Here is a 12,525-nt window from a genome sequence, read left to right on the forward strand (position 1 = left end):
CGTGTGTGCATTTTGAGACAAAACAAATGGCATTGATGTATTTTAAGATATTTCATTGAGAGTTGATTTCAGTTTGGACAGCAATACATTTATTTTAGTCTAGTACTAGTCTAATCCCTGTCTGGGAAACCGCCCCTTGGTGTGTACCAGGCATAAACCAGCTACACAATCAGAACTCGTTACGTATTTCTGAAGGAGGGACTTCATAGAAGACATCAGCTTTTTTTAGGACTGTAAAAACAGCGGTTTAGAGATAAGTAATTGTGTTTTTTTCACACGAAACATAACAACATGTTATATTGTGCACCGTAAACACAATTCAAGGTTCGAAAACGCAGGAAAAACTGAATATTTAAATGCTAATGAGCTACATCTCCTCACTTCGTTATACCACTGACAGTGAGTGCTTTTGGTTAAAAGTAAATCTGATTCCTGTAAATACTGTACAGTCCGGGACAAAAGTATTTTTAGCCGCATGAGCGCTAAAATGTGCCAACAAACACATTTAAAAAAGCTTTTGGGTAAAATTAACCAGTCAGCCAGTGGCCATGGGTGGAGCTTTATCAGTGTGATGTCACATTAACAAGAGAATCAGAACAGTATGTCTTATGCAACTGAGTTGAACCCTGTTAACATGTTAACATTTTGCATAATATTTTCCCTTTAAATACAGAAATAGCACAATTTATTAAATATTTACTCATGTTTTAATGAAGGATAATGCAAAAATATAATGTTAATGTATAATGTGATCCTTATAAAAATTATAAAAATATGACAGTAAAAAGACCAACCATTGTGATTTTACTAGAAAACTTTAATTATATGTTTTGCAATTGGTTATGTATTATAAAATGGTAACATATGCATAATAATTGTGCATAAGTATTCCTATTGGATCGATCCAATAGGCCTATATATATATATATATATAGTTTATCCATGTCTCTCTACTTTATCCATGTCTTTAGGCTAATAATTTACTGTAAAGCTGCTTCGCAATAATGCAAAATTGTAAAAAAAGACCTATAAATTGAATCTGTATTACCTGCCATTTACAGTAAATTACAGTGTAACAATAATAAACCAGTGTATAGTATGATGACCCCATGTAGTTAGAGTACAGTAGGTGCTCTCATCTCACGCCAGTGGTCGTCGCTCGCTGCTCTCCATCTCTCCGTTATCCAGGAGAGAAAGCGGGGGAGTGCGTTGTTTCTCTCTCCATCTACCACAGACTCTCCTCCTTCACCAGCCCGTTCATCTGAGTGCATCGGCGGTAAGTTTATGGGGAGAGTTGCCGCTCCCTGCAGCGGCCCCGGTAGGATCGTGTCCTTTCTCACCGCGGTTCCGTGCTTATCCTGTAAACAGCAGCGGCGTCGGCGGCGGCGACAGCAGCATCAGTCTGAACGGGAGAAGCGGAGGATGAGCGAGCAGGGCAAGAGTGTGGCGTCCACGCCAGCGAGCGGGACACCAGTCCCGGGCTCGGACACGTACAAAGGCTGGCTTTTTAAATGGACTAACTATATCAAAGGCTACCAGCGCAGATGGTTCGTGCTCAGCAATGGACTACTGTCCTATTACAGGTATTAGGCTTCGTCCCGAATAAATGCAGTCGTACATGTCAAGCAACTATTTTAAAATAATTTTAATTTCTGAATTGTATTTAACAGTTTTGCGCGAAAATTTGCTGTTTTCGTGTGTTTGTATGACCGAAGCGTGCAGAGATTTGGGATCTCGATACGGGCCATATAGCAAGTTGTCAAACGCACATACATGCGTACACTTTATCACTGCTTGTCTAGTGTTGACAGATGCTGTTACCTCTCAAAAACCTAACCTCATTTTACTTTACAAATTTTAGTGTTTTTTTTAAACCAGCTTCCTAAATGTAAGTTTGAACAGATTAACGCCAGTCTCACTCTGACATTATCAGTAAAATGACAGAAATGTGCTGTATTGGAATTAGCGCTTCAGCTAGCGGTTTTGCTAACGTCAACCGATGCTGTCATACGGCGATGCACTGTGACGCTCATGAGAGTCACTGCATTTTTATCATCTGACAACCGACTTTATGCGCGTGCACGTGGGCGTGTCTTTAAATTTTTGCTCAATTGATGATATTATATGTATCATGTTATTATAGTAATTATTTTGTGTGGTCTGTCTTGAGCTCCTGTCAGGTACAGATGTGTTAGCCAACGTTAGCTTAGCCACGAAACAATCCTGAACACAAACATTTACCATGGCAACCGTTGATAGAGTTAATACAGTAATCTGCAATTTGGTATCAAATACCATTAAACATATTTTTTAAATCGTGACAGAAAGTCTAAAAATCTCAAAAATGTTCAAAGGAGATCATATACATTTATAATAGTTTTTTACAGTAACAATAGTTGTCCTATTACACGAAGTTGCCAGAAACTGTGGTTACCATGGGAAATGGATACCAGTTAGTATTGTAACTACACAATGACAATACAAACAACCAATGAAATGTATATCTATATTCTGACTGACAAACAACACTTAAATCATTGTGTTGTTTATCTGTCAGGTGTTATATGACAGGGACCAAGATATCTAATGATATGTAGCCCATGTATGATGTAATACAGTAACTCTTTAAAAATTAAACCACCTTGACATGTGTCACCTGCGTGCTTGGCCACTAACACCTGTTGTTCAAGAGGCTCTTAAGCCAACAAAGGGAATCATGTTTCATCTTTCACTGTGCATCCAGAGGACAGGTGGATAACATGAGGTCCCTTAGAGAGACTTTTCTGTATTTGGTAAATTCTGTTTAATCGGTTTTGGTACTGATTGAAGCATTTAGGTGAACATTGGATACTTTATATATAAATATATATACAGTGGGGAAAATAAGTATTTCACACATCAGCATTTTTATCAGGAAGGGGATTTCTAAGTGGGCTATTGATACAAATTCTTTACCAGATGTAGCCATCAAGCCAAATATTGAATCCATACAAAGAAGTCAGAACATTTAAGTATACAAGTTGAGTCATAATAAATAAAGCGAAATGAAACAAGGAATAAGTATTGAACACATGAAGAGAACAAGGTGCTTCGTGATGGGTAAAAGCAAAGAATTCTCGCAAGACCTCTGTAATCTTATAATGCTTGGTTAAAGTTTGCGAAAGAGCATTTGGAGAAGCCTGTGGAATATTGGGAGACTATAGCATGGTCAGATGAAAGCAAAATTTAACTGTTTGGCAGTCATATTATTGAAGGCAGGATGAATGGAGAAATGTACCGGGACATTCTGTATAAAAATCTGCTGCCATCTACCAGTAAGCAATGAAGTGGCCAGGCAAATCACCTGACCTAAATCCTGTAAGGGGGTGAAAATGTGACCCCATCCATCCGTTGGCCCAATGGCGGAAACCAAAGGCATGGCGAAGGGTTATAGCGTGTTCTGTCTTTCCGGCGCTTTGCAGATGACGTTTTGGCGTTATTTAGTTATATTTATCTCTTATCTGACTCCAAAGACAAAGATTTAGTTTATATTATATTACAAATCGGATTGATTATTACTTTTAAAACTTACAGAATTTAGATGGATGTTTGTTTATTTATTCTGATAAAGCTCTGGTATTACACTCGTTCATTCGGTTCTCACAGTCGCACATGATCCTAGTACGGGCCTCATAATTAATATACTGGTCAACGGTCATAAGCGAATCAGTATTGGTCGCTGCCAGAGGTTGGACTATACGCTTAAGTGGCCGCTCTCTGCATGCTCAACTTTAAACATACTTTATTTAGTCCCCTTAGAGGTGACATTTAATTATTACAATAATTATTTCTAATCAAAATGAATGAGTAGAATAATATTGAAATAAACAGAATCAGATGTTGAGGCTGACCCTATTTAGAGTAATCAGAAATGTTACTCTTAACGGAAACACAGCTTCCACGCTTCTAAGTACACTTAAACTAACGCCAATTGCTATTCGTATCTCACAAATCCTCAGCTGATGTATTATTCACTATCTAACTGGGATTGGGCCGATCCTAGCCTGATTTCAGTCCTTACGGTAACTACGGATACAACGATATTACTTGCAGTGTCAACATTTACCGAGCAACACAGAATAAAATCAAACATAACAATTTATTAACCAGGTAGGAAAAACATAATTCAGAAGCCAATTTACATTCCAATTCAAATACGAAGAAACAAATATAATCAAATGAGAATAATGCATACCTGGCAAATGATGAATATCTGGTTACAGATTTCTCAAAGTAAAATAAAATACATGATGCTGTATCAAAGATACAGCATCATGGGGGTGAGTTTCCATGTACAGAAAAACCCCCATGAACTATTTTACATCATTCCCTTAAATATCCAGAGAGACAAAATAGGAATTTGGTACTGATTGGTTGTTGTAAAGCTCAGGGGTGTTGCCTAATATATATACAGTGGGTGATTGGTCAACATGTCTAAAGTAGGAGTTGTCTCCCAACATTAGGTTAAGTTTACAGATTAACATTGAATCCTGTTGTCATATTAATAAACCCAAATGTACCACTTGCATTAAAACACTTCATATAACACCAAACAAAACCAGTTTCACATTCTTTGTGCATGTAGCATTTCATATACAGTTTGCTTTGAGAGCCTGAGGAGAGGGGGACGAGAAAGTGTGGTAGGGTGGGACTCTTCTGTCGCACCCAATGGGGTAGATGTGAATTCTTTGAGAAAGGTTTCAAATGATAATTCAACAGGAATTAGGAAGCAGTTCCCTGTGGATTCAGCCATTTGCTGCTAGCTTTATAAATACCTTTTGTCAGGGTTTACAGGGCTTACAATCCCATAGAAAATCTATGGAGAGAACTGAAGATCAAAGTTTATAAAAGAGGCCCAAGGAACCTTCAAGATTGAATGACCATTTGTGTGGAAGAATGGACCAGAATCACTCCTGAGCAATGCAGACGACTGGTCTCTCCATACAAGAGGCATCTAAAAGCTGTAATCACCAAAAAAAGGCTTTTCTACAAAGTATTAAATAAGTGTGTTCAATACTTATTCCCTGTGTCATTTCACTTTATTTATTATGACTCAACTTGTATACTTGGATGTTCTGATTTCTTTGTATGGATTCAATGTTTGGCTTGATGGCTACATCTGGTGGGGGTTTTGTGTCGGTGGCCCACTTGGAAATCCCCTTACTGATAAAGTTGCTGATGTGTCAAATACTTATTTTCCGCGCTGTATATATATCATTTGTTTGGTATATGTTTATTGAGCAACAATGTTGTACAGTTCCCATTGGTGGTAATTTTGGGGGAATATCGCTTAACATAGGCCTTCAGATGCTCCTGAGTCCTGTCCAAAATACTTGCTCCATATCAAACTAAAAGTATTGCACATCTGCATTACAACAAGTTTGTGTTGGATCTTTTCACAGTCTGAAAGTAGGGTTTACTCAATACCAATTTTTAGTAACAGTCCAATCTAGTAACAGTCTAGTTTCTGTCAATCATCTAGCAATACATTTGTCTGCATGCCATTTTTTTTACCTACAGGTAGATATCTTGGACTTGTTCCAGAGAATTATGTCTACTAAAAAGGGATTAAAGGGTTGCAACCATTTAGTGTGCTTGCCTTTAGTGTTGTTAAATGCCACACTGTAAAAAAAATCTGTAGAAATTACAATGGTATTGCAGCTGGGTTGCCGGTAACTTACCGTAGATTTAAATTTATGTTTATTTACTGGCACGAGTTTGTTCAAAGTTGAATACATTTTAAATATCAACAAGTCTTTATCTTTACAGAACAAAACCATACAGTAACAGCCTCATGCAAAGCACTCTGGGAACCAGAAATCATCATCAAACTTTTTCAGTTTTTTGCTTCAGATTTTGTGCAGAATGTTTTGCTTGATGCCGCTTTTCTAGTTCCATTCTGTAAAGACAAAGACTTTTAAAGTTCATTTAACTTTAAACAAATTGTTGCCTGTAATAACATAAATTTAAATCTACGGTAAATTACCGGCAACCCAGCTACGGAATTTTTTTACAGTGCAGCATCTCTGGTTGTCCAAACTTTATTGTGAAACCAACAGTCTAGTCTTCATCAGATGGTCACGAGGGTCATCATGATAACATCCCAAAGTACACCAGGAGTCAAGCGTCTAATGAAATAAGAGCAAAGGCTCTTGTTAGAGCACTGAAGCAATGCAGGTCGCTCAGTATCTCTATGGGATAGCCCCTGTGGCAGTGCTGACTCCTCACGCAGTAGGCCAAAAGGTTTTCACCCGCTCTGGAGAGTCGGGGTGGAAAGCGACACTCTGCTCTTCTTTATTAATAGTCTATTATGGTGGAAGGTGATTGCAGTGGTGTAAGTCTATATCTGCTGTCATCTGAGAGCTCGGGCAGTGGTGTGCCCATAGCCAACACGAAGGAGTGTCTGGATAACATGTTGCGCTAATGTATGCATATACATATACATTGTCACACATTGTACATTGACAGTAGTAATTAGATTATGAATAATTTATTTATTATTCTTAGGAGTGACTTTGGAATGGTAACGGATTTTTAAATATAAATTGATAGATTTCTGGGCTATTATGTCTTTATATGCAGCACAGTTGAGAGTATAAGTTGGACTTGAGCCTGCATGCCCAGCATACTACCAACTGTGCCACACCCCCATACAGAAGATAGATTTATACTGTATTTTATGTCTTAAAATTGATTATTCCATTAGTGGTCAGTATATTGCAAGTCAACACTTGTACAAATCTATCAGCCAAATGTGCTTCATGCTGCTAAATGTGCACGATTACAACATCCTACGGCACTTAAATGCAGAGAACAGCAGCCTTTGAATCGCTGGGTGGCCCTGTATCAGCACTTTCGCTTTTTAGCTGATATCAGTCCAAACAGCAATTGGTCATTTTATGAGAAATTCTCACACTGGTCTTAAAACATGTAGGGCTATGCTGATAAATGAACATCAGTTTCAGAGTTTCTAAGTAATTGGTAAATTCCCATATTGCTTTAATGATAGCATGCCATGTACTCAAGCTGGCACAGACTTTACAAGTTTGTGCTAAACATGAGCGTGATTGTGAATGATTCCAGATATAATCAGATATATATCGGTATTTCTGAATGGCCTGAGGGCAGGATTAAGTGGATTTGAAGTGAAAGGGTTTGATGATCGTCCGATATGTGCCGAGAGCAATCCCAGTTTTGACGGAGGTGATGTTTAAGTGCTTTTGCATCTGGGCTCTTCACATATGCATCTCCACTTCATCCCAGCGACAGATGTTCCTCCTCCTCATCTTTTCCTTCACTGCTCTTTTTTTGCTCTGTGCAGTTGTATTACCAAGGGTTGATTTGGGGCTCGAGCCGAGCCTTGTGTTCGAGTTCCTTTCGAGGACTGCAAGCCAAGTTCATTTACCATTAATTATTAAGACTGAATGGGCAGGCGAACTTGTGAATTAGTACATTATTACAGGGAGAACCATCAATTGCAAAACTCACCCTTACGCAATATTGCTGTCACCTCACCATAACAGATGCCTGGAGTCTTTTTACAGGACGTGTTTTGCTGATATACTAGTTTTACAGAGAGCAATAGAGAGCACAACCCCCCTCCCCATACAGTTCTGCCATCATAACCCGTTAAAATGTAATGGGCTTAGTAAATGCAGTGTTTGCGGTCACGGTCACAGCCCCCATCACCCCCTCCCTGCTTCCTCGCTATGAGTCACACAGTACTGTCTTTTTGCCTACTCAAGCTGTAGTTGTCTAATGAAGATTAAACTTGCAAAATTGTCCAGATCTGATTGTAGGAATGCACAATGTAGCAATGACCACACTTAAACCAGTTTATTTAACATTTAAAATGTTCAGTATTAATGTATAATTTTGAGGTATGATGTTATAAACAGTTATTGATTTTTTTTTCATTGAAGCCATGTGATTTTGCATACAGTAGTTTATTTTTACTTGAAAAACTTGCGGTTCTTGTGTGTTTCATGACAGCAAAAATTACAGCTAGTTGCAAGACACAAAAGAACCGATGATATTTAACATTTATTAAAGTGAGACCATATTTTATTAAAGCAACACTTAAGAGTTTTTTTACCTTAAAATAACGTTTCCAAAAACGTTTCCACTCGAAACAGGGTAAACGTCACTTTCACAATCGCTTTGCAGCCCTCTATCGGCCAAAACCGCACTAATGAAGTTTCCAACCGTCGGGTCGCGGTCCTGTAGTTAGAGTGAAAACTACAAAAACTTGCTTTACTGCAGTAGGCTACATTATTTACGACAGTGGTAATAGACAATTCCGCTTCCAACCTGTAGGGGGAGCAAAGAGCAAAAACTCTTTAGTGTTGCTTTAATATTAATCCACTGGAGTCCTTTGGATTCTTTAAAGGGGAAATATCATGAAAATCTGACTTTTTCCATTTTAAAGTGCTATAATTGGGTCCCCAACCTAGAAAATGTCAAAAAGATTAACTTAGTAACTTAGTTTTGGTAAACCATTTTCTGCAAGTATGTGCAAAATTTGGCTCCCCTTGTGATGTCAGAAGAGGATAATACCGCCCCTTAATCTGCAATAACCAACCACGGCACTGCACTGCCATTTAGTGCAGAAATCAGCTCATTTGCATTTAAAGGGACACACCCAAAACAGCACATTTTTGCTCACACCTACAAAGTGGCAACCGTGTTATAATAAATGATCTATATGATATTTTGAACCGGAACTTCACATACGGGACACCAAAGATTTATTTGACATCTTAAAAAAGTCTTGGGGAAAAGTCCTCTTTAAGGGGCGTGTCCCAGACAGGGTTTAGATTAATTCAGGACTAGGCCTTGGTTATATTGGACATAGGGGCAGTTTCCCAGACAGGGATTAGACTAGTCCTAGACTAAAATAAATGTAAGAGCTGTTCAAACTGAAAACAACTTTCACTGACATATCTTAAAATACATCAGTGCCCTTTGTTTTGCCTTAAAATGCACACCAGTAATGTTTTTAGTCAGGCATGTTTGTTAAAACTAGTTATATTTCCTAATTAAACTAAGGCCTAATCCTGGCTTAACCTGATAAGGAACACTGTGCCATACACGGTACACCCCCTACATTGCACGTGAGGCTGCATTATGTCATTGTAACTTTGAAGCATTAAATCTTCAAAATATACGGTCATGCAGCACATCGTTGTAAAGCTTACACTCTAAAAAATTTGCTGTAATTTTGCAGCTGGTTGCCAGTAACTTACTGTAGAAGATAAAGTCAAAAAAATGTTTTATGTTCATTCAACTTTGAACAAAATGTTGCCAGTAAATAACATAAATGTAAAATCTACAGTAAGTTACTGGCAGCTAGTTGCCAGTAATACCCATTAATACTGTAATTTCTACAGACATTTTTTACAGTGTAGACTTTCGGGATTCCATTAAGCGCACACACAAAGCATAATATGATTTTTAGCAGTCATAAAACTGTAATCTAGTTGTTAGTTACCTGAACCGGGCGGCCCCGATTTAGGATATTTACTTACCTTCAAAATCTTCCCTTTATCCACTTCGGTGAAATTGTTCAAAACAAATTGTTCATAAATCCCCAAAAGTCTAAGGAAATGGAATACCCAAGCCTTTTAATCCAAAACGATTTGTTCATCTCACAATCTTGATGTTTCTGACCGAATTACAATATAAATAGTGTATACAATTAGTTCACTAACAGACATTCGTTCGAATCTCACTTTTCTTTCACGATTTATAATGAATATATTTGGATGTCACGTTTATTGTGCAACGTCTGAGGAACATATGCGCCCCCTTGTGGAATTTCAGCCGTTCCATAAGAGGCTACGCTAATCCCTGTCCGGGAAACCACCCCATAGTTTTACAAACATATCTTACAAAATTCAGTACTGGTGTACATCTTGAGACGAAACAATGACACTAATATAAGATATATTAGGGCAAGGTGTTATTAAGTTAAGGCAGCTCAAACATGCATTTTAGTTTGGGACTAGGATAAGCTTTGTCAGGGAAACCGCTCCTAAATGATGTATTTATGCGCCTTTTACAGCTTTGCCATGTTGGCTCTCATATGAAAAGATAACATTATGGCATTTTAATATATTTGATCAACTAAAGAAATGAAGTCATATATGACATGAGGATGAAAAATTCTGACAGAATTTTGATACTGAAAAATTATATTAAATATAATCAATAAATAATAATAAAAAACTCAAGCGGCTTATCAGCGTGTTTGGTGTGTAATGTCTTTGGTATCTATTTCTTTAACGTGTTCTATTCGAGGCTGTTTTTCATTCCCCTTGGTTGAAGTGACTCCAATAATGTGATATTTAGCCCCAGGAATGCACATTTTAGCAGATTAACTGTGCCAAAAATGCAAATTTTACCCCCCAGAATGTGTAATTCGTAGTAATTGGGCGGGTTTGCTGTGAAAATCTGGCAACCCTGGTCCTATTTCATGCCCTCTCAGATGACACTTGAGGTGCGATAACATTACATTAAGTCTCTCTCTCAGTTATATATCGGAGGTTAACCGAGGGCAGTAGGGCGTTTTGGAATGTCATATGAACCCTTGGGCCTGGTTTCACAGACAAGGCTTAGCTAAAGCCAAGACTAGGCCTTATTTAAATTAAGACGTTTAAGCATTTTTTATAAACGTATCTTTAGAATAACATGTTACTGGTGTGTATTTTAAGACAAATCAAGGGAACGGGCATATTTTAAGATCTGTACATGCAAGTTGTTTTTAGTGGAGATATCTCAAACATGTCTTTTAGTCTAGGACTAGCCTTAAGCCTTGTCTGAGAAACCAGACAAGGAGTTTAACTGGTAACTCACACTTGCATAATTTCTTAAGCTATTTTCTCCTTTGAATAGTCTCAGTTTGTGTGAACGCTAATATGTTGTGTGTGTTTGACTCTTGCAAATGAGAATATGTTTCTTGCATCAGTCAACATGTTTTCTCAAGAGAAGAATAAGTAAACCTATTCTAATTCTTAATGTGGTGCCATCTTTCTCTTTCTCAGCCCAGGGGCTGGATCTGTCCTGCTTTGAATGCGAGTGTGTCAGAACAATTTAAGAGTCGGGACTCGGGAGAATGAATGTGCTGTTACTTACAGTGACCATAAAGAGATTATCACACAGATTAATTGTTGATACACTTGGCATTGGAGGAATCACCCACATGTAAAACTATGTTGGCCATTCAGAATATGTGAATATTGCAATTATATGAAGGCCTTTTAATTAAAAGCTTTTTTAAATGATTTAGTTCATCACAACACCCTACTAAATCCGACCTCTTTATTTTAATCTTTTAATTTACTATCACACTTAAGTTTACTTTTTCTTCCCAGTCTGATGGTTTATGAACCTGTTTTCTTTTTAAATAAAATCTCTCGTATGATCTTCGTTTTTGTCCATGCCTCACTTTCCCATACCCTTATAGTACTGTCGCTCCACATCTTGGCTTCAGTTTCTCAGTTCTGACCCACTTGTAGTCATCCAGTGTGTTCCCTGTAGGTGGGTACAGTCTAATTTAAGATCCCTCCTGTTACCCCTTCATTCCTCCTTCATACCGCCCATGTTTTTCCTTTATCAGGCTGCTTGGCCGCTGAGAGATTTTGAGCATGAATTCTCAGCTCTAGAGAGCTTGTTTTATTGCAGGGATGGAGTGAATATGGTCATTGATGTTTGGTGTTTTTGTTGAATGTGTATCTGTCACTGTTCCTCCCCATCCAGGGCTCCAGATTGCCACCAAATGGTGGCATTTTGCCACCAAAATTTGAAAGTGGGTCACTGGACTTAAAGGCGGAGTCCACGATATTTGAAAAACGCGTTGGAAAAGGAGACGGGCCGACTACCAAAACACACTTATAGCCAATCAAATCAAATCAAATGCCGGGTTGGTATGTGTGGGGTGGGTCTATCAACAGAAGGTCCAGATTTTATTGGGGTAGGGGCGTGTTTGTTTAGGTGATTTCAAATATCAACATTGGCTATCAAACATCATGGACTCCGCCTTTAACATCCAGTCGCACATGTGCGACCAGTTAAATTGACCTTTTTGGTGATGTGACTGTGACACTGAATTTGAAACCGCACATTGTACTTTCTGCATTTATCATTAAAGTATTTATTAGTAATACAGTGGAAATTAGTAGAAATGTGAATATTTGGTTAGCATGTTAATTTACGGTGTGTGCCCCTAAATTTTCTGGTTGCGCCCCTAAAATTTTCAGTTGGGGGCCACTGTGCTCCTAATGAAAAAGTTTGTCTGGAGCCCTGCCATCCACATCAGCCTCCTGAAAGCCATGCAATTCACACTCACTGTAGAAGGATAGTGTCCTGTATCTGGGAAATAACTTAATTAATTCAACTCAAACTTGTTGTAATATTTTTAAGTTGAATAAACTCTAAATTGTAAGGCAGCACAAACACTTAATTTTTCAAGTTGAACCAACAAATCTT

At 38.1% G+C, this 12,525-nt stretch overlaps 1 protein-coding gene across 2 annotated transcripts in view; it reads left to right on the forward strand.

Moving 5' to 3' along the window:
• Positions 1-1,180: 1,180 nt before the first annotated feature.
• osbp2b (oxysterol binding protein 2b) overlaps positions 1,181-12,525 on the forward strand; it is a 115,255-nt gene continuing 103,910 nt past the window's right edge. The window contains exon 1 of one of the 2 annotated variants that reach the window (XM_055199040.2): positions 1,181-1,583. In XM_055199040.2, the coding sequence (XP_055055015.1) occupies positions 1,285-1,583 (299 nt within the window). In that variant the 5' untranslated portion in view covers positions 1,181-1,284. The remainder of the gene's footprint in view (positions 1,584-12,525) is intronic. The other variant, XM_055199041.2, reaches the window with a different exon arrangement.

This window comes from Misgurnus anguillicaudatus, chromosome 22 (assembly GCF_027580225.2).
Source record: "Misgurnus anguillicaudatus chromosome 22, ASM2758022v2, whole genome shotgun sequence".
NCBI lineage: Eukaryota > Metazoa > Chordata > Actinopteri > Cypriniformes > Cobitidae > Misgurnus > Misgurnus anguillicaudatus.